A 23,872-nucleotide genomic window follows, 5' to 3' on the forward strand; every position below is an offset into this window, starting at 1 on the left:
TATATACAGAGAATTTAACTGGTTGTTTTGGTTCTTTCTTATGTGCAAACTGTTTAGTACTGAATAATTGGCTTATCAAAGCAACGTCCCAAGAAAGAAAATTTATCAGCAGACCTAGAGATCATGTATCTGAGCAAGAGAGCATATTTAGATGGGGTTAGCCTGTTTCATCAGTGAAGAAAATACTGCAGTTCCCCACAGAGGAAGGGTCAAAGAAGAGAATCAAAACTTGAGCTTAAAATGGATCCCAGATAGAGGACAGAGCTGAGACTGAAACGTTGAGAGGTGATCAAACTGTTATTAATCTGTTCTTTAAAGGGGTAGCATGCATCTTTTCAAATATTACTTTCTGAGAGAAATGGAAGTATTGGGTGGGCTTTGGGGGGGGGGGGGGGGGGCGGGGATTTTTTATTTTTTTTTTGAATCAAATTATTTCCATCACAGTGAGAAAGATCTGCTATGATTTTCCAGTCTCTATCCTCTGTGGCTTCAAAGAATTTCTATTTCCCTTCATGGCAGGATATAATAACAGCAGCAAGCAGAAGGTATTTCATTGCTTTATTGAAATCTAAACTAAATGAACATTTCTTTCATTCTTCATTTCTTTAAAACTACTCCTTTCGTTTCTATTCATGACTCTTTTTCAGTATTCCAGTGGGAACACCTGTGCTGCCTGGCATGTACCTTCTCCTTTCTTTCCCATTATAACAAGGATTCTGCTTAACAAATCCCACTGTGAATTTCCCTCCCTTCACTGCAGGACAGCTATCCATCCACCCAGAGATATCATAAGGATCTCTGAAGACCCCTGCTCTTACAGGCTGTCATGGAAGGTACTGTGATTCAGACTCAGGCACCTACTTTTAGCTTCAAAATATGCATCAACATTCAAGGTACCTAAAGTCCCCTTACACTTAATAGTACTATAGAAGCTATACAGTTGTCCACATGTAGATGACCCTTGTTATTTGATGTGCTTTGAGGTATCTTGCCTGGCACTTAACTCCTGGACTAGAAGGTTTCATAGTCCCCCACAGGTCCCGTGTTACATCCAGGGGGACAGATGACAATGACACAAAATCTGTAGGAAACCCACAGCCTTCTGGATCAGGAATTTGAAACGAAGCAGGATATTGCAAGACATGCCAAATGGTTCCAGAATCCTGTAAAAAGGGAATTAAGCAAAGACCTAAATCATCCTTAATCCCACATATCCAGAACCAAGATACATAGATCACATGTAGACACTTTAGGTTCCTGAATCTGGAGCTCAGTCCCAGCATAGTAGGTATAATTTCTGTTTGCCCATCTTCATGCATGTAACTAAAAATGCTTTATACGGAGTGTTAAAACCTTACTGTGACATATTATGCAGATAATACCAACAGAAAGAAAACTAAAAACTAGTAATAAAACACAAGTTTAGGAATATGGTTCAAATGCATGCAGCAGTATTCTTATATATTCTCCATTTGTCATTTTATATGATGATGATGAATATGGAACGCAAATATAGGTAATTTAGATGGGTCTACACATTCAGTCCGAATACCCTTGGAGACATCTTTGGAGACCAATTGTACTAATTCCAGATCATTTTAAATGAGTTGTTTATCCAGTCTCCGATATGGCTAATAAATCTACGGAAAATGATGAAAGACTATGATGACTATTTAGCTATAAATCATATGAATTTTCCAAAAGAAATAATAATTTCAGAGCTCAAATCCAATTGCAGCTTGCTCTGTCCAATCTAGACATTTCTCCTTTCATTCAAAAATGAGAATGAGAAAGAAATTAGGGATGGAGTATAAACAAATACTTGTTTTAGAAATGTGTTTTTAGCACTGTGTATGTACCCTAAAAGTGAATTTGAATAGTACTTTTGTAGCAAGATGTACTCCCCTAGTACAATGACAGTGCCCCATCTTTGTCTTCTTTTACTCTGTCATTACTAATGAGGTTGTATTTCCCTCGCTTTGTACTTTTACATTACTATACCTTGAAAACAGATATGTTCTTCATTACACATTTTTTGCTATGCATTATATATAATGCTTTTCAATCACATCGTATCTTTTTTCCCAAATTCACCCACACATTTACCACACATTTCCATCATCTTATTAAAGATGAGTTTAAATGTGTTTTATTTAATGCTTTGGTGAATGCATTACTTCATCAGGAAACCTCATGGAAATTCATGTGCTTAATACTAAAGTGCCTCCCATCCCACACCCATTTCAATTAAAGTGTGACATTGATACAGCCTTAATGCCCTCATCTGCTCATTTGACACAATCTCATGTGGTGATATCTCACCAAAACAGGAAGCTGCTTTCGCAACTCTTTTGCATTATGTATTCATTTTAAGATTAGTCACATGGCTAATGTGCATCTTGGAGGCTGTCCAGTTTGCCACACAATGTCATGCTTCCTTTCCTGTCACTCTACTTGCATTAACTCTCTGTGTTATTGCCAAAGACCGTACAGAGTGTAAATTGCTCTTATCCATTTGTTCCAGAAAATGATCACATCCACTGCCATTTGGAAATTGTTCTCATTGTTGTCTACAATTAAATATTAAATGTGCACTGAAATCATTTCATTTCCATGAAGTGCTAACGTCTGAAATTTTGCCCACATACGGTTGCCTAATACTGACAGAATTTCCTCCTTTTTGTCTCCTTTTACTTACAAAAACAATGTTTCTGTCTCATAATTCAGAACTGGAATGTTTGTGCCAAGCCTAAAATATAATTATTATTCCTGCTTTATCTTGTAGTGGAAATAAACTCAAAGTTACGGCATTAAAACTAGCACTTCAGATATCATTTAACTTTTTAATCAATGTTCATTCTGTATTTTAAACAAATATTGATGCGCCATTTTGGATATTTATGTGTATGCAAAATTATTTATGCCTGTATATGTCTACATTTATAGTTTCTTACCATCTCATCAGCTTTTCCAAACTAAGACTACCAGCTTATAAAACAAAAGACAGTTTTATATATTAGAAGGGACTATTTATTATGATCATTTCTTCTGACACCACATCTTTGACAGACATTGACCAGGGGACTTCTCTGAATAAATTCGTATTGGAACAAAAATGAACCGCTCATATAAGAAAAAAAAAAAAAAAAGAAAAAGAAAGAAAGAAAAAAAAGAATAAAATGTAGCTTTGTCTCTCAACTAAAACCATACTAGTCTTTAAAAAAAGATTGGACTGTCCATCACACCATCCAGTAAATTCTTCAAAAGTACAACTACATCTATAAATGATAAACACAGGTGAAAGAAAAACATGGAATGATTCTACTTCTATTTGCGTAGCTCTTTCAGGATCAAAAATAACATATTTGAAATATATGTATGTATTTGACACACATCTATGAACACATACGTATAATGGTGTATAATGCAGCAACTAAAATATCATTTTATCAAAAATTCTGCATCACCTTACAGTAGCAGCAACATTCTGTGATCAATTCCTGTTGATCCCCAATAATATTTCAAAAATGTCAGTGGATAACAGAAGAAAAGTTGTAAGCACAAAGCACCATTATATTCCAATTGTGTATTTCTACAAGGGGTATGAGTCACTGTAGAAAAAGAGAACTCTAATGCATTACTAACATAATCTTGAACCACAATGAAAAGAAATGATATGGAAAATCCGTGTTTCCAGGGACTGTCACAACAAAGGGGAAAAATTATGCTTCTGTTTTTTTTAAAGCTATTTGATTAGTACTGCAGAATGTTTAGGACAAGTTACTCAGTGTGTGTTTGGATGGAAGTAGAAGTGGGAAAAAGAAGAATGTTTAGCACTATATTAAAATGAAAGGAGTCCATATTCTCTCTCTAGTCAGTAACAGTAAGCAATTCTCACAATAGCCTCATGTAGAACTAAACAAAGCAGAAATACATTCTCATCTCTAGAGTCTCCTTAAAGCTCACTGTCTTATCAATTTACAGATGGGATATAAAATAAAAAGGACAAAAAGAAAATCTTCCAAAAACCTTCCGATACAAGTCGATTGCCCACAGGTGTGCTTGAGTGGAGCCAAGCAGCAGGTCAAGACATAAAATTTATTCTCTATACCCAAAGAATTTAACTTCAACATATTTCTTATGATGGAAAAATATGAACTTTTATGGCATAAAACATGAAGATCAGATGACAGACATTTAAGTCAAAGCAAAAACTATTGTAGTTTCTCCATTTCAGGTTTTTAATGCGTTCCTAATAACTGCAAATTGATCATATGAGATTATTTTTGTGGCTCTTAGAATGGACTGAACCTGGTGTGGTTTTGTTTTTCATCTAGATTACCATTTAAACACATTATAGATCCTTTTAATTTTATTTTTATTTTGTTGTTGTTGTTATTTCCATAGATTATCACCCTCTCAGTGGCACTCACAGAAACTGTTATTCCTTTAAATGCCCAAAGACAAATAAAACCACAAGTAGGCAAAATATGTTATTTTCAAAGAAACACACTAAAATCTAAGGTCAGTACATTTAGAAGTTGTTCGGGAGAGCTCAGGAGTTCCCTAAATAGGATACAAAATTCTGAGGAATAAAAATGGCCTAAAATGTATGACAGAAAAGAAAGGCAATATTTTGATTTCCAGAGACATCCTTAATTGCAGACAGAGCTGAAAGCTATGTTCAGTTTTCTGTTTTGCTGTTCTGCTGGACTGAAGGTATATTTCATACCTGGCCTGTTTTTACTTTCTTGGACTTCTGGTTGCTATGAGAAGCAGAACTCTGACTGGAGAGACCACTGTTCTGCCTCAACATGCTACCTTCCCTGAAGGTACATGAGATTTTGGTTTATGGTAAGCATCTCCTTGAAACCTTCAGGGAATCACTTCCACTCAGGCAACTCCTGTTATCAGCACAGCCTTGGCCCTGGATATGCTTATTTTGGATCACCTTTCTTTCTGACATCCCAGAAAATTCTCTGGAATTATAAAATGTTAGTAGACTGGTGGAAAACAGTTCAACTATGCCTACCAGCACATGTACAAAAAACACTGGAGATGAATTCTGTGACTTGAGACCTGGACCTCAAAAGTTATAATAAAATTCTCAACGATACAAACATTTTTGGTGTACAGAGATTTTTAAATGCATTTATTTGTTATTACAGGTAAGTTAACAAATGATTCTGTCTATTTGTGTTTTTGTTTGGTTGTTTATTTGTTAATGTCAAATTTTGAGGGATCATGCCTCTACTGGGTCTGGCTGGGATGTTAACTTTCCCTGCAGCAGCCCATACAGTGCTGTGCTCTGCACTTGTAGCTAGAACAGCAGTGGTATCACACCAGTGTTGTGTCTGCTGCTGAACAGTGCTGGCACAGCATCACGACTCTCTCTAACCCTCCTAGGGGGTGGGCAAAAAAAGTGAGAAAGGAACATCACCAGGGCAGCTGACCTAAACCAACCGAAGGGATATTCCATACCATATGATGTCACACTCAGCCATAAAAGGTGGAAAAAGGAAGAAGAGGGGAGGGGTGGGCTCTCGTTGTGAAAACATCTGTCCTCCCGAACACTGACTACGTGCGTTGAGGCCCTGCTTCAAGGAAGTGATCGAGCATCGCTCATTTGTGGGAAGTAGAGAGTAATTTCTTTCCTCTGCACCTACACATAGCCTTTACTTGTTTTATTTTGTTTTGTTTTGTTTTTCCCTTTCCCCCTCCCTTTTCCCTTCCTTTTTTTCCCCTTTAGTTAAATTGTTTAATTAATAATAATCTTTCCTTAATAATTATTTTTTTTCCTTTAATTAAATTATCCTTATCTCAACCCATGAGTTGTTTCTTTCCTTTACTTCTTCCCCTCCTCTTCTAAGGAGGGGGGTGAGAGGGCAGTTGTGGTGTTCAGCTGCCTAGCATGGTAAAACCAGCACAATGCCATAAATGTATCCAGCAGAAAAGATATACTTAGCCCAAGATTATTCTCCGCTGTTTAGCACATTTTAGAGCATGAATAGAAAACGAGCCTTTCTCAGGATGTCCTTAGCATGTTCTGAGACAGAAATGCTGAACAGATAAAACTTGAGTCATACTTCTCACTACTTTCTCTGTTTTCTATCTCCCTCTCGCTTCTTCTATTTGAAGTGTTGGTTTTATTCAATAGGAGCTGTCTTTTATTCAAGGAGACCTTCATCCTGATTAGGTCCTCTAGGCATTCCTGCAGAATGTACTTACAATGCGTCATGAGATTTCCTTCTTTTTATGATTATTTATTATTCATACTGTGGTAGTGTCTAGAGAAAAATAAGATTATGACAAGATGCAATATATAGATAAATATAGATGGCAGGTAGATAGTAATAAAAATGGGTGTATGCATATAACTTAATGGTGTCCATAACTAATAATTTTCCTCTTTCCAATTAAATCCGATGTGTTTTTTTTTTCCTGATTGCAACAACTGATTTTGTAGCTATTCCCTATTAGTTTTGCCTTCTTTAGAGTTGATACAACTATATATCACAGTATCACAGTATCACAGATTTCTAGGTTGGAAGAGACCTCAAGATCATCGAGTCCAACCTCCGACCTAACACTAAGTACTCCACTAAACCATATCGCTAAGCTCTACATCTAAACGTCTTTTAAAGACCTCCAGGGATGGCGACTCCACCACCTCCCTGGGCAGCCCATTCCAATGCTTAATAACCCTTTCGGTAAAGAAGTACTTCCTAACATCCAACCTAAAACTCCCCTAACTCGCAACTTTCGCCCATTCCCCCTCGTCCTGTCACCAGGCACGTGGGAGAACAGACCAACCCCCACCTCGCTACAGCCTCCTTTAAGGTAACTGTAGAGAGCAATAAGGTCGCCCCTGAGCCTCCTCTTCTCCAGGCTGAACAATCCCAGCTCCCTCAGCCGCTCCTCGTAAGACTTGTGCTCCAGAACCCTCACCAGCTTGGTCGCCCTTCTCTGGACTCGCTCGAGCACGTCCATGTCCTTCCTGTAGCGAGGGGCCCAAAACTGAACACAGTACTCGAGGTGCGGCCTCACCAGAGCCGAGTACAGGGGCACAATCACTTCCCTAGACCTGCTGGCCACACTGCTTCTTATACAGGCCAGGATGCTGTTGGCCTTCTTGGCCACCTGGGCACACTGCTGGCTCATATTCAGCTGACTATCAACCAATACTCCCAGGTCCCTCTCGGCCAGGCAGCTTTCCAGCCACTCTTCTCCCAGCCTGTAGCTCTGCTTGGGGTTGTTGCGCCCCAGGTGCAGGACCCGGCACTTGGCCTTGTTGAACTTCATACAGTTGACCTCAGCCCATCGCTCCAGCCTATCCAGATCCTCCTGCAGAGCCTTCCTGCCCTCGAGCAGATCGACACACGCACTTAGCTTGGTGTCATCTGCAAACTTACTGAGGGTGCACTGGACGCCCTCATCCAGATCATCAATAAAGATATTAAAGAGGACCGGCCCCAGTACCGAGCCCTGGGGGACACCACTAGTGACCGGCCTCCAACCAGATTTGAATCCATTCACCACAACTCTCTGGGCCCGGCTATCCAGCCAGTTTTTAACCCAGCGAAGCGTACGCCAGTCCAAGCCAGGAGCAGCCAGTTTCTTGAGGAGAATGTTGTGGGGAACGGTGTCAAAAGCCTTACTGAGGTCAAGGTAAACCACATCCACAGCCTTTCCCTCATCCACCAAGCGCGTCACTTGGTCATAGAAGGAGATCAGGTTCGTCAAGCAGGACCTGCCTTTCATAAACCCATGCTGACTGGGCCTGATCGCCTGCTTGCCCTGCAAGTGCCGCGTGATGACCCTCAAGATAATCTGCTCCATGAGCTTTCCCGGCACTGAGGTCAAACTGACAGGCCTATAGTTCCCCGGGTCTGCCCTGCGGCCCTTCTTATAGATGGGCGTCACATTGGCTAGCCGCCAGTCAACTGGGACCTCCCCCGATAGCCAGGACTGCCGATAAATGATGGAAAGCGGCTCGGCCAGCTCCTCCGCCAGTTCTTTCAGTACCCTCGGGTGCATTCCATCCGGCCCCATCGACTTGCGCACATCCAAGCTCCGTAGCAGGTCGCCAACCATTTCCTCATGGATAGCGAAGGCCACATCCTGCTCCCCATCCCCTTCCACCAGCTCAAGGCACTGGGTATCCAGAGAACAACCGGTATTGCCGCTAAAGACTGAGGCAAAGGCGGCATTAAGCACCTCAGCCTTTTCCTCATCCTTAGTAACTAGGTTTCCCCTCGCATCCAGTAAAGGATGGAGATTCTCCTTAGTCCTCCGTTTCGCGTTGATATATTTGTAAAAGGATTTTTTGTTGTCTTTAACGGCAGTAGCCAGGTTGAGCTCCAGATGAGCTTTGGCCTTTCTAATTTTCTCCCTGCACAGCCTTGCTACATCCTTGTAGTCCTCCTCAGTGGCCTGCCCTTTTTTCCAAAGATTATAAACCCTCTTTTTTCTGCTAAGCACAAGCCGCACCTCTCTGTTGAGCCAGGCCGGTCTTCTTCCACGCCGGCTCGTCTTTGGACACGTGGGGACGGACCACTCCTGTGCCATCACGATTTCCTTCTTGAGGAGCGCCCAGCCTTCCTGGACTCCTCTGCCCTTCAGAACCGCCTCCCAAGGGACTCTGCCAACCAGCGTCCTGAGCAGCTCAAAGTCAGCCCTCCGGAAGTCCAATACAGCAGTTTTACTGGTCCCCTTCCTGGCCTCGCCAAGAATAGAGAACTCTACCATTTCGTGGTCACTCTGCCCAAGACAGTTTCCGACCACCACATCTCCCACCAGTCCTTCTCTGTTTGTGAAGAGAAGGTCTAACGGGGCACCACCCCTGGTAGGTTCGCTGACCAGCTGCGTCAGGAAGCTATCTCCCACGCTCTCCAGAAACCTCCTAGACTGCTTTCTCTGTGCCGTGTTGTGTTTCCAGGATATGTCCGGGAAGTTGAAGTCCCCCACGAGGACAAGCGCCGACGATTTTGCAACTTCTGTCAGTTGCCTATAAAACTCCTCATCCGTCTCCTCATCCTGGTTCGGCGGTCTATAACAGACCCTGACCAGGAAGCTAGCCTTGCCGGCCTTCCCGCGGATCCTAACCCACAGGGATTCAACCTTATCATTCCCAGCCTGGAGTTCCACAACATCAAAAGATTCTCTAATGTAGAGAGCCACGCCACCACCCCCTCTGTGCTGCCTGTCCCTCCTGAAGAGCCGATAGCCAGGCACTGCAGCACTCCAGTCGTGGGAGCGGTCCCACCACGTCTCCGTGATGGCAACCAAGTCGTAGCCTGCCTGCTGCACGATGGCTTCCAGTTCCTCCTGTTTGTTATATATATATATATATATATATTAATGCCTATAAAAATACTAGTGGTGTGAAGAGTTTATACATTTTTTTTTTTTTAATTGAAATATCACCACTTATCAGGAGTTAATATTCAGGGAATGTGGAATACTATGGTAGTGAGAAATTAAGATAAATCCTATCATTAGCTGCTCTACTTAGTCACACAGTATCATTATAGAGGTCAGACCTCTGCTTGAAACATCTGAAAATTTCAAAGCTAACAGAAAAAGATGTTTTGGTCTAAGCTGTTTTTTTTGTTTTTTTTTTTTTCAAAACAACCTTTATAAGTATTAATGTTTTTAATGCCTCCCACTTATAAGATGGGTAGCCCTTCAAATTCAAAGGCTTTTTTAATATCAATAAAGCTAAATAATGAAGCCACCCTTAAGTGAAAAAAACATCCTGTTCTGCTGATTTCTGTCTTGATTGCACACACACTTTTTGCTACATTTATTTATACTAATAATTATAGTAGTGACCAAAAGATGATCAACAGCATGAATGAAAATTAGTCTTGACAACCACCCTTGACATCACAGAGTCACAGAATGGTTGATCTTCATCCCAGATCTTGTTTCCAGCTCCGACTATCCCCTTGTACTTCAACCATTAAGTACTGGTTAGCATCTAAAAATGATGATTTTGGGGTATTGCAAATACATGTTTATTATTATTTCTGGTTGTTATGCAAGTAAAACAAATGGAGTTAGCAGAGTGGGGATCCCATACAACAACTCAAGTTTAATAAATTCAACAGGTGCTCTATTTTTATAGAGAATGTCAACTAAGAGTTTAAAAGTGGAGAACAGTACAAAAATATATAATAATAATAAAAAGATAAAAAAATAATAAAAAGAACCACACTTCAGACTGGAGTTTATACCTTATTTTGTTATAGTATGTTGAAAGATTGTTTACTGTTGTTTTTTTTTTTTTCTATTTTTGTTTTGTATTCTGCAATTATACAGACAGGAATAATTATATAGCCACATACAATAATTATATAGCCACAAAGATATTGTTGAAGAGATCTTGTATAAAATATTTCAGGAAGAAATGATTATAGTATGACCACAACACAATTTCATTGTCATCACAAAAATAAATCTAACATAAAATTTATAAATCTTGATTCTATATAAGTGTTACTTAGGAACAGCTTTTTGTGGTATGGAAATCTCAAGTAGGTGGAGAGATTGAAAGGAATGAAGAAGACAATAATCTTTACTTACCTATTGTTGGATCATGATAATCAGGGAACCGATGGCTTATAAACTGCATTGTCATTGCTGGAGAGCAGAAAGACAAAGGGAAGGAAAAGGAGTGATATTACTATCTTCAAATGACAACAGGGAAAACAACAGAGAATTCACTCATTCAAGTATCAGCTTAGAAAGTGAATCAAAAATCTGCCTCATGTCTACAGAGACAAGAATGCATTTGTATTATAGTGATAACTAAGCACTAATAAACAGCCAATATGTATATAATATGTCTTAACTTCTTCCTTTTTAAATTTCATTTATCAGTTGGTCTATGTAGATGTATGTGGTGGTTTCACCCTGATGGACAGCCAAACTCCGCCAAAATCACTCTCTCACACCCCCCTCTCAAAGGAAGATGAGGGGAAGAAAGAAAAAAGAGAAAAGAGAGAAAGAAAAAAGCTCACATGTTGATAAGGTAACTTAATTAAAAGGAAAGAAAGAGGAAAAAAAACAAGCAAGCGCCATGCGGAAACACAGAAACACAGAAAGAGAGAAAACAATTATTCTCTGCTTCCCATCAATGAGCATCAAAGCCACTGTGGTGGTTTTACTCAGGTGGGCAGCTGAGCCCCACCACAACTTCTGGGAAAAAAATAATAAATCTCCTCAAAGGCAAAGGGGTAGAAAATACGATGCAAATGGCTCAGGGTTTGAGATAAGGACAGGGAGATCACTCAACAATTATCGTCATGGGCAGAACAGACTCAGCATAGGGAGATTAACAAAATTTATTGCCTACCTATTACTAACAAACTAGAGAAGTGAGAAACAAAGAAAAACTAAAAGCAGCTTCCCCCCATCCACCCTCTTCTACCTTGCCTGCTCTCAGTGTACTGCCTCGTGCTGGGTTTAGAGGGAGTCTTGATGATGTACCAGTACTGCTCAACAAGAGACAAAACATGGTGTGATACCAGTGCTGTTCTAGCTACTAGTGCAGGGCACAGCACTGTCTGTGGCACTGTGGGGAAAACTGTGGGGAAAGTTAGCTCCATCCCAGCCTGACCCATTACAAAGTTACATCTTTTTAACACTTGGTAAATGCTATTAACCCCAATATTGTCTCTAGAGGAAAATCACCTTGGTAATAATTTTTGTAATACTTCCCCAGTTGCATCATAGTCCAACTTAACTAGATATTCTGGATAGTACTTACACAAATCAATTGTAATTGTGGATCATCTTTAATGAGTAACACACTATTATTTAAAAAAAAAAAAAAACTATCAAGGTTTTGATCTTTTAGTTTTTAAAAATTTTATAGCGTTAGTCAACTGTCTTCATGGTGACTATGGAAGAGACTTCTTGGAGGATAACTACCAAAAGTAACTACTAAATAACTACTAAAGTTTTCACCATGGCTGTCAAACCAATGTATAAAAACATAATAAAGGAACAAATCACAATTCTGATCTGAATTAAAAATAAAAGGTTTTATTTTCCTAACAAATAGAAATTCCTAATAAACAGAAAATCCTAAAATTCCCATAAATTGTAATAAATATACTACTGGAAATTAAGTGTTAGAATAATATATATATATATATATATATTTGCTTAGCCATATCAAAATTTACTAAGTAGCATGTAGTCATAGACCCAGGATGGAAGAAATGTAGCTTTATTCACCCAGCAAATTTGAGTTGACTGGAATCCATGAAAATGTTACAAACATGTTCTAAAAAAAAAAAAAAAAATACACGGGGATTAGGTAGAGGTGAATGATCATAGGATACCTAATTAAAGCTGTTTTAATTGCTATACAACATTTAAATGATTGAGAAATGACAGTAATTTGAGAGAAATGAGTGAACTTGAGTATCTCACAACTTAGCTAAGGACTCCAACCATCTTATAACAAATCCTTCCTTTCTCAAGTAAATCTTCAATTATGTTATATAAAGTGGAACAGATCCAACAGTCCAGTTAACTCCAGCTGAATTATATAATGGTTTCTGAAACAACATGGACTGCAATTTCAACAAATTTTTAAAGAGATAGAAAATGTCTACCTTCACATCTAACAATTTTTTTTAATAACTAAAACCTGCCATTGTTCTATTTGAAGGACCAGTTTAATGAAATCTATTGCTACTTTCCATTTGGAATAAGGAAAAAAATATGTTTCAAACCCTACAGCCAACCACTGAGAGACAACTGACAGAAAAACAACCAGCTGTCATTTGTTCCAGAACTTCAAAATATAATTTAGAAGTCTGAATCTTAAAAGTTTTCATAGTATTTTACAAATTGTCACCAATTGCCATACCTGATTTGCTTTCTGATGCATTTAAGGAATACCTAACTCATTAAAATTGATGCAGCAGACAAATGATCCTGTTAACCACATACAGCTTGGTTTCTTCTGAACAGATTTCTTTATGGTTGAGTATCACCTACATTCAGATATTTTAGGAAAATTATATGAGCCTTCAGGAAAATTGCTTTGCATCATTTGGAACAGGTGGCTCTCTGGAAGCAAAATTCCAGTTTATGTAGCAAGCCAGAAACACTCATATCCTGTCCAGCCCTAAGTTTCCAACTTGCTATCTAAAGTTCAGGTACTGAATAAGCACAAAAGTTGTCGTGAGTATTCAATGGTCATGGTAATACCCTCATTTATCAGAACAGCATCAGCTGAAAAGTAAATGAATGTGCCTAACAGTGAGAGCTGTGAGGAAAAGACCTTCAGCAGTGGAATACATGAATTCCCGTTGCTCAGAAACTGGGGGTGGGTGGGGAGTATAGAAGGAAACATACAAAAATGTTCCTTGGTTTTTAAGTCAACTTCACAATTTTTATTTTTATTTTATTTTTTTTTTTTTTAATTAATGCATTAAAATTTGAGTATAGCATCTATGGGGCCATTTATTACAAAAAAAAAAAAAAAAAGTACCCCATCTGAATTATAACTGTCAGTCACAACATATTAAAGCAAAGATGAAGTTCTGTGATTCTGTCCTGTACATCTCAGATACCTTGAATAGCAGAGGTTATGTACAAAAAAATCCACATTTTGAAAATTCTGTGTATAAATACACCCATTTTTAAAACAGCATTGGTTTAGTTTAATGTTTGTCCTTATATTAAAAAAAATAATAATAATAAAATTTAAAAAAAAATCGTGGGGTTAAGGAGATAGTTTTACAAAATGTTACAGACAAGGTGTATTAAACATTTATTACCATATTAATAAATTATTGTATATTTAGTATAGACAAATATAAATGTTAAGAAGCATCATTATAAATTCATAGTAATTCAGAGAGGGTAACTGTGTAAAAAAAAAGCTTGTTCAGCCTATACATATTATAGGGAAACAAATCTGTGTGCGGTGACATTGATATTTTCTATATTATCTGTTGTCAGATGTATTATTTCTAAGTACTCTGTGTGTTTGGACACTTTGATTTCCAGGACACCCGTTTTTTTTTTTTTTTTAATTGTGACAGATTTTTAGGCACCTCCATCTGATAACTGATAGTGCTTTATACAGAATAAATTCATGCCTAATGTGATCTGCCTAGTTTGCTCAGAGAGAAGCAGCTAGCAGAGATGCTGTTCATATGGTTTATGCCTACACATTTTGAGCCTTCTGAGGGCCTGAACCACAAATGAATTCAATTTGTTTCACTACCTGCTGCTTTTCCTTTCCAAGACTTTTTTTTTTTTTTTTTTTTTAAGCAAACCACTTTTTATCTGATCTTGGTCTGCTTCCTTTTTGAGCCATACCTTTTTCACAAAATCTGTTGTTAAAACCGAAACTGGAATTCTCGGAGGATACCCAGAACTCATGGTAAATATTTTGCCTCTCTCCTGGGACAACCCTAAATCAATACATCAGCTACATCCTCATTAAATCCACAGGATCTAAAAAGAATGAAACCATTTGGAAGCATTATGCTGACTTTCTACCATAACATGTAAAATGTCAGCCACTGGGACTTAGACAATTTCTGCCTCTGAGAACACTGGGCATGCACATACATTATCAAGCCTTGGAGAGGAACAGGTTGCACACAGTGCTCTGCAGGCAAATCTGGAAAGGAATTTCAGTTGTTTAATGCCATGTGCAACAATACTGACTTTTATGTGCCTGATCCTTTTCTCAGCACAGAGCTGTACATAAGCTGATTTCGTTACATATAAAATGAACCTGGAGAGGTACAAAATTTTAGAAAGATGTTCACTGAATCACTCCATTCAATGAAATGTATTATGTCAGCTGGTGGGGGAAAGAGTGAGTAAAACTCACTTACATGTGAATCTTGGCCTAAAAATACTTCAATGACAGCTCTTTGTCAAGGGTTTGGCGCCCAGGCCCCCTCCTGATCACCAGGGTAAGGAACCTATGATGCCTTTACTGCTTGTCACCTACTGCAAGGGGATTAGTACCCTCTGCAAGAAGCAGGTTACTTTTTTTTTTTTTTTCTCAGACAGAAGGAATTGAGATATTCTTTGACTTTTTTTTCAGCACTGGATTACAATGCAAAATAAGGAAATCGGGGTATAAAATGTGGGAGTTGGAACACATCTTCCCCTGTATGTTCTCTGATATAAGAAACAGCACTTTCTGTTAAACCCTACTGAACCTTGGTGCAGCAAGCATTTTTTTAAGAGCAGGTGTACCAAGTGTACCCTCTGAGGAAAGGGAATGCCTAGCTTTTGGCTGCTAATTGCAAAGCCCTCACTCTGTGAGGATGGTGCACAAACAAGTCTCAGAGTATCAGGTCTGATGTACAGCTGTGTTCAGATTTACCAGATATTCCACAATCTTGGCTACTGGCCATAGAAGTTAGTTCTAAATGACTGTCAGAAGTTGTAAAAATGCTTCCCAAACCAAAAAGGGAGCTCAGTCATCACTGGCATGAAACCATGCAAATCCAGATGGAGCCCAGGGAATTAAACTGGCTTATAGCCAAATCTGTCTGGGCTTCCCAGCAGGTCAGCTGCCTCAGCTGGGATATGCTGGCTTCTTCACTGTTACCAACAGCAGAGCCAAAGTCATTTTTTCAGAGAGAATTAATTCTGAAAATTAACAGGAAAATGATATAGGCACTCCATGGTGTTTTATAAAAATAATATTCTTGAACTTCCTTTTTTTCCTTACCCATGATCCTTTTTTCTTTCAAATTAACGCTCACACTTAATGAATCCAAACCATCATGAGATATTGTTGTGACTATTTTCCTTTCGAAATCCAAATAATACTGCTGCATGATTTTACAGATCTATAATTTAGATAACTTTAACTCTAATTTAATCCACACACAAAACACTGTATCAAAATGTGGCTTTAAAGCAGGATATTAAAACAGAATAAATGGATAAGACTGATATTTGAATAAATACATATGCATGTACAACTGGAGTCAGTTAAAAAAAAAATGTATATGGTAAAGAAAAAAGAAAAAAAAAGAAAAAAGAAAAAGGAGCCTTTAAATCCATAGCAGATATTGTGAAATGTTTAGAATTGCAAATTTCCTGAAAAAAATAATAATAATAATAATAATGAATATTTTATAACACTGTGAAGATCATTCCATTTAAATGGGGCATGTACATCACCTGGCAGCTATGATAAGTAAAAGGATCATTGTTTCAGATTAGTAGTATCTTCTTTATATCCATCTGTGGCTAAGCAAATGCAGATTGCCTCAGATGAATAAATATGCCCGATATGCATTGGTAACTATATAACTTCAAAGTTCTCTTGTGTTTTCAAAATAAAAAGAGGGGTTAAGATCCTGAATTTCATTTTTAGTTGTTTCTAATTATGTTTATCCAACATTCATTAACTATCTATAAAGGTACACTATACCTATGTTAACACTGAAATATATGGTTTTAATGAATAATAAACTTATTCCTCTCTGCTACTTTCTATAAAATTCCTGTGCTTTTCCTAATATTTTATTTACCTCCCAGTAGGAAATACTATGCTAAAGTTTTATTATTTATTCTAAAGCATCCTTTTGATGAGTGCAGCTATATCAAAGTTCATGTAAAGAAAGGTGTCAGCTTTTAAAAATGTATGTGTTTTTATGGGTACATAGGCTAATAGAGAAGAACAATACCCACTGCCATGAGAACACACGGCATTGGTCTAAATTTGACTTGTACCAACAGCTTTGAATGTAGTCCTATACCTGTTTTTCCAGACAGGATAGCAGATTGTGAGCTTACAAAATATTCTTTATGACAATAGTATCCATGATGTCAATAGCTCATCCTGAGCTTCCTAGCCCTCTCTGTTCACCCAAGAACTTCCACATATTCACACTCTGGGTGCTGTGTATGATCATATATTAATACATTTTCTAAATAATCTTTACCTTCTTTACAAAATCCTTCAATCTGGATTAATAAAATAACCACAGCAATTGCAACTGAGATATCTGTGATACCACATGGTTAATTCACTTTAGTTTCTTATGCAGATACACTGTTCCAGTACATCTTTAGTTTGATTTTCATAAACCAGTAAGGTGACATAGATACCAGAAAAGATAAGGGGCTGAAAAATAATATAATATGGTAAAGTAAGTGGACTTCTAGATTAGTTCACGAAGATCATGAGAAAAGAAGAAAGCATGTAGATATTATTAGCATAGAGAAGGTGGTAAAAAAGCCTCAGGGTCTAAAAACAGAAAAGCAGAATATAGTAACAAAGTATGCACCAGTCGATCATAGAAATGAAAAAGTGATACATATGCTAAAAAATTAAGAGACATTCTTGTCTCTACCTATCTGTAATATTAAATAACTCTGTAGAAACATGGCCAGGACATGTTTAACATACCTACTTTACTCTTGTGGTAAGATGTTTGTGTATAACTAAAGATGTAAAAATGTTACTATATAAAAGTTACATTACTTCAGCAAACGAGAGAAGAGTTTTATTAGCACTATTTTATCCCTGAAGTACTGGATAGTTTGAACAATCTTTCTGATGGATTCAACCCACAAGATCCCAGGTATTTTAAAATGTATGCTCTTCTAAAATGTTCTTGGTTGAAAACTGGAACCTTCTCTTTCACTGGTTTGGAAAAATGATAAACATCCTTGTAAGTAACTCTTCAGAGCTCATTCCTGATTTTTTAGATTGACTTGTCAGGTGTTGAGTCATTTGCAACCATTCTTTTGCCCATTGAATTTTATTGAATAGACTTTGTAATAACAATGCCCAAACATACACATGATGAACAGTAGAGGCAAAGAGGAAAGACAGCAGTTTTTTTCCAGAATCTTATCTGATCTCTGAATTACATTAACACTTAGAGGATCCTTGAATGGCTGGAGACACCAATAATGCTAGAAAATATACAGGAAGAAAAAATAGAAGTAATAGAATAGAAGAAGTTAGAAAAAAAAATCTAAATACTCTAAATAAGTCTCAGGAAGGTTTCACATACTTCATATTCAGTTTCTGCAAGTTTAATAAATCAAGTTAAAAGAAAACGAAGCAAAGAAAAATTATTTGTTAAAGGGATACATTTCTCTGAATGTAAAGGTATGATACTAGTTATGAAAAAACTTCTGTTGCAAATTTGAAAATATTTCTAGCCACCAGATGAGGGATTTACTGAAACTGACTTCAAACATGGATGGAAGAGGGAAGAAACCTGTTTCATTTTAAGGTGTTTTGTAAGCTAAAGGACGGCCTGGAATTAGTGATATTGGTTCTTTTGGAGAATTTTGTCCTATAGTCTCAAATTAAGTAGTGAAGACATTAATTTAACACAAGATATTTTAATATTGATAACACCTGTTACCAGGTCTTTAACTAATGTCAGTAATGGAAATGGATGGTTGCTTTCCTAAGATACTACCTGGTTTTCATCTCAAACATTTTATAAAAAGCCAAAGCCTCTTGCTTCTCGGGGGGAAGTTTCCATTTGGAAAATATTGCTTTGTAATCAAGACAATTTAAATGACCATACGTTTACAATATACTTGTGCAGGGGAAAAAAAAAAAAAAAGGAAAACAAAATAAAAAGAATTTGAGAGAGCTTCATACACAATTCATGCAGTCAAAGACAACTTATCTGCACTCTTTGGTGCTTTGTCCAAAATGCATTGCACTCAGGTATTGCATAGTACTTTTTTCTACCCTTTACTAAGAAGTCTGATGAAATATATGATTTAAGTAAAGAGTATACTTCCCCAGATTATTTTATTATTATTATTATTATTTTCATTTATTTATTTTTCATCTGTGGTTGCTGCATTTAAATCACAGAACATTTTAGAATAAACTGACAGCAGAAGTCACCTGAACCAACAGGAGTCAGAATGATGAAATAATGTTGTTACCATCAAGTATTTCACACCTCTGTGAAATAAAATTGCCAAAAAAAAAAAAAAAGTTAAAAGTTAGAGAGGTTATTTGACACTGGTAGACAGATCGTGCAAACCACCAGCATTCCACGATGCCATGTAGCTAATGTAGGTTATACGGATACCAAAACCCTTATTATATGGGAGTATGTGTATTACCTGCCTCCCACTGAAATCAATGGAAATACCCATTTCCCACTGCTGTGGAATGTGTTGTGTTAGATGGACACTGAATGTGGTTGAATGTTATGTTTACCAGAACAAATATGAGTAGCATTTAAGGCATATCTATTTGTGTTTAAAAGACGAATGAGAAGAAATGTGTATTACAGAAGTTTATGAAATTTTACCTGTACTGGGAAGGTAAATAGAGAATGATTATTTATCCTCTCACCATATAAGGAATAGAAAGCATTAAAGTATCAATTAAATATCTATTAATAAAATATTTTTTCACACTGAGTATGGCTAATTGCATGATTGTCCCATGACATAGGTAAAAGGCAAGGTGTATTGCTGAATAAAAAAAAAAAAAAAAAGATTTAAAAAAAGAAAAGGTTCAAATAAACTCAAAGATCTTAGCCCCGAGGTTAAAATACTCTTGCCTTCAAACTGCTGGAGGATGTGAAGATATTCAAGAAATTTACTATAGTTTATTTTGTTCATATATTCTTCCCAAAACAACCAGTACAGGCTAGATTCACTGATAGGATACAGGCCTAGAGGCACTGCTGTTCTGACTTGGTAAAACAATTTTTACATTGTTATGCTCTGCAAGAAATAGAATGAGAGCTATGCTACACACTTTCAGGAAGGAATGCTGCAAAGTCTGTGAGCTGCAATTATTAATTTTTTAGGAATTACAATGTATTATTTATTATGTGTTAGCTGTGAAATGACAGCAAGCTAAATTTTATTTCTCTGTGCTAAATTCATTCTCGAGTACTGGAAAAAAATATACATGGCTGTTGACGTAGCATGGCTTTTTACACTGTTGCTAAAGTGATAGGTTCAATTACTGAACCTGACGTCCACAGCAAATAATAAGTAGCCAAAGGGCAGACTCTTAAAGACAAAAGTCTTTTAAATTAAATCTGCCTGGTATTATTAGAATAAACAAACAAACAAATACCCAGACACTTACATTTTAAATAGAGATAATTCAAGCTTCTAGGACAGCCAGAACAGAAACAGAGAACTCTCCCATGTCCATTGAATTACTAAAGATGAAGACTTTTATGTTTGACTTGGTCTTGGTTAAAGACCAAGTCACAGAAAGCACTGGAAAGGCTTCTGTTGTCCCCTGGAAAATTATTTCCATCACCTCCAAAGCCTGTCTTATCTCCTGTCTGCTTCTCACAGTAACCTCTCCTTAAACTGTGGCTGTCAGTTCTGACTTTCACTGTCTTTTATCCTTTTTGCCCTCTGGGAATCCACACTTTCTTGCCAGGAATGTTGTGATCTTTCTTCAGAGAGTCCAGCTCCAGCTGATCCCTCGCTCCCTTACTGTAAGAAAGAAAGTATAACAAACAAACAAAACTACTAGGGAAACACCTTAAAATTAAGCCTCAAGAGATCAAAAATAAAAATAAAATAAAATTTAAAAAAAAAAAGAAAAAAAAAAAAGAGCATTTATAACAATGGAATTGGGAGACCTAAATTTTGTTTGAGCTGCAGAACAAGAAAAAGACTTTCTCTTGTTTTGTACCCTTTACCACTGTAAAGTAAGAGCAGACTATATGGAAGTAAGTGCAAAATATATGGAAATGGAGTTGGTGGTGACAAAGTGAAGCGGCAAATGGCTTCCTTTGGAGAATGTACACAGTTTTGTATTTTTTTCTCTTTTGTATCAGAAGGAAACAAAGGACTTGATTCAGAATTTTCTATGTTGTGGCAATATCTACCACCAGGGTAAAAGCAAAGAATTAGGCATCTCTTTCTGCCTGAGAAAGACAGACAAAAAAAGACAGGAAAAAAAAATCTTTATGCTGTTCTGGTACCCACTTCAAATGAATAAAATAATTAATTTTAGAGCGTGTCTCAAATTGATCTTTCTCACATGCATTAGGCGTAAAGACATGAGTTTTTACTACTTGTATTCAGAGTGTGACCACTGAAAAAAAGATGTATGCTTCACTTACTGGTTACAGCTGTCTAGCAGGGACGGAAGGACAAAAAGAGAAATTGAGCAAAAATTCATTCTGGACTTGAGAAACTTTCAGAAAACCTTCAGCAGAAGTGCTCTCACTGCAGAAAAGTTCGCTGTCCTCTGAATCAGCAAATTCTAGTGAAAACCGGTTGTACTAAAAACTTCTGACTTACATTAATATCTATATCAAGACCCAGTTCCTGGTGCAATCTAGGAAGGCAGAATGCACTGCATTCTAAAAATCGTGGTAAAAATACTTTTCAGTGTTTAAGGGAACAGGGGAGCAGAGACTTGTATTTATTCCCCATGTAAGAGACATCACCATAATGCAGTACAAATTAACAATAATGACAAGGTAGGTTGCTGCCACTTACACACCATTTCATCCATAGTATCTGCCTGACCCCCACCAGAAAGGTCTCCCACAAATACATCAAGCATTCCCTACCTAGTTTAGGCTACAAGATTTAACAAGATGCATTAATAAACAGAAATTACTTCTGGCAAATGCTCTTAGAGCATTTTCCCACCCTGTTTCTTCCATCAAGTTAAAACAGCAAGAAAACTTAATGTGTCTTCTACTGTACTTTGGCTGGAAAATTCTATAGTACCTTAAGCCTGCCATTAGTGAGCAATCCAAAATGTAATGACATAAAAAAGGTTTTAAAGCAGACTCTACTATAATGTGATTTTTAAAACAGAATACATTGAATAAAGCTAGATAGACTCAATTTTCTGATGTTATTTCAGAGAACAATAAAGAAAATCCTGAATTCTTACAAATGGACATATTTTGATTAAAGTCAATGGATAAATCTCCTGATTTTATAAAGGAAGTACAGCAAACAAGAGAAATAGAAAGGCTAGTTCTTTATACAAACGTGCCCTGGCTTGCAGGTACCAATCTCAAGCATTATTAGCTCGCTGTGAAAAAGACTTTCAAGAAAAGATAAAGCCATTTCATTCCACGGAAAGAAACCTCTCAGCAACCACACATATTTCTCTCCCTTTTTTTAACTGCTGATATGTGCCACGTAATGATAAGTTGAGATGCTCTGGCTTGGTTTACTGCTGTTTCAGGGAGTGGTAAATTGGCATTGTATGCAGGTTTCCTAACATAAACCAGTGGTTAGCTCCTGTGATACCTTCTATAGGAGATTATACCCCATACATCAAGTAGTGATGAATTGGCAGTGACAGCATCTGTATTTTCTTGTGAGTGGGAGAACAGTTTCTGTTCTGTAACACTGTACCAACTCTTGTGTACTTCAAACCCATGGTCTGGAAAATTGATGACACGTCAAAGGGAAAGACACAACTCTTTCATTTAACTCCTCACAGAAGTCATATTCTGGGTTAAAATGCAGTTCACTTTTTTTTTTTTTTAAATTTTTATTTATTTATTTTTATTTTCTTACCAACCCTAGGGTTTCTGAAAGCATCAGCTACTGTTATATCTTGTAGAGGATAACATCCAGATTCTCAGACACTGTCAATATTCAATTCCCTTCAATATAACAGGGTTGAGGCGTCCTTGCTGTCCTTGCTGATCTGCACAATGACCATTTGTATCTGTCTCAAAAATTCAGATTTGTTTTTTAAAGGCACTGGTTTATCATTAAAATGATAAACTTGTTTCCTGCTTCTGAATGAATATTAAGTGAAATGAAAATACCTCCTGGAAAGAAAACCAATTTGGATGAAATTCAGGAGAGGAAATTAAATAAAGTAATAGTAAATTTACTGCTTTTGTTTGATAGGATCAAAATTATTGAAAATACCAAAACAATTTATCATTTTTGTTGTTAAAAAAAAAAAAAGGTATGAGAAACATCTGCATTTAGTCATCTACTATAAATTATATGATTTATAGATAATTTCTCATCCTTCTGATCTTTAAAAAAAAATTTACTAGTGTAGCTTGAAATGCTGGCCTTCTCTTTCAGTGCAAAATGTAGACAAATTTCAAGATACTGTTGTTTTGCTCAGAAATTGTTTCATCTATTCTTTTAAATTCAGACACATTTTTCCAGTGACAACAATGTTGTTTAAATCATATTTAAAGAAAATATGCTAAGACAGGATGTATTTCCAAAGACATATCGAAAGGCAGAAAACTAACCCCATGACAATCCTAGAATCTCAGTAAAAATTTGAATTCATCACAAATTTTTGATTATTCCCAGGATTCCGTCCCCAGCAATTTCCTTCCCTACTCATATTTTTAAATTTATATTTATCTCAGTGGAGATAAATATCACACAATACAAATTATATGAGTTGAACAATGTTCTTCACTACAGACACGACTTTGAACTGAACATATTTTCCTTGTCAGATATCAGCAATGTTTTTCTCTCAGCTAATTAGGCAACACATCACAATGAAGTCAAATCTGACACATTATCACTTACACCAACATGAGATCCGAATGTCTTTTCTATTGTATTAGAAGAATTCCCATAAGATTAAGGAAGGAATAGGCTCTTCAGCTGTTTACTACCCTCCACACACACACACGCACGTGCCTACACACAAATTAAAAAGCCCTATAATTGTGAAGTTACCCAAAAAGCAAATCAAACAGTTGAGAAAGTCTGAAACTGGGGATATAAGCTCCTGTGGATGGGCAACAAGTAGCTCTGGTTTGCTACCGGCACCACTTAGAACATGGTCATGCAGAGAATGTGAAAATCACAAAGGTAACAATATTGAAAAGAAATTGTTGAAAGAACAAGACTCAAATTCTGGGGCAATCATTTTCCA

At 37.0% G+C, this 23,872-nt stretch overlaps 1 protein-coding gene across 1 annotated transcript in view; it reads right to left on the reverse strand.

Annotated features, from left to right (window-relative positions):
• The window catches only part of RIT2 (Ras like without CAAX 2), a 194,030-nt gene that overhangs the window by 123,187 nt on the left and 46,971 nt on the right, over nucleotides 1-23,872 (reverse strand). The window contains exon 2 of the mRNA XM_083816185.1: nucleotides 10,588-10,644. Coding sequence (XP_083672311.1) covers nucleotides 10,588-10,644 — 57 coding nt within the window. The remainder of the gene's footprint in view (nucleotides 1-10,587; nucleotides 10,645-23,872) is intronic.

The sequence above is a fragment of the Anser anser genome (assembly GCF_964211835.1).
Source record: "Anser anser genome assembly, chromosome: Z".
Lineage (NCBI taxonomy): Eukaryota > Metazoa > Chordata > Aves > Anseriformes > Anatidae > Anser > Anser anser.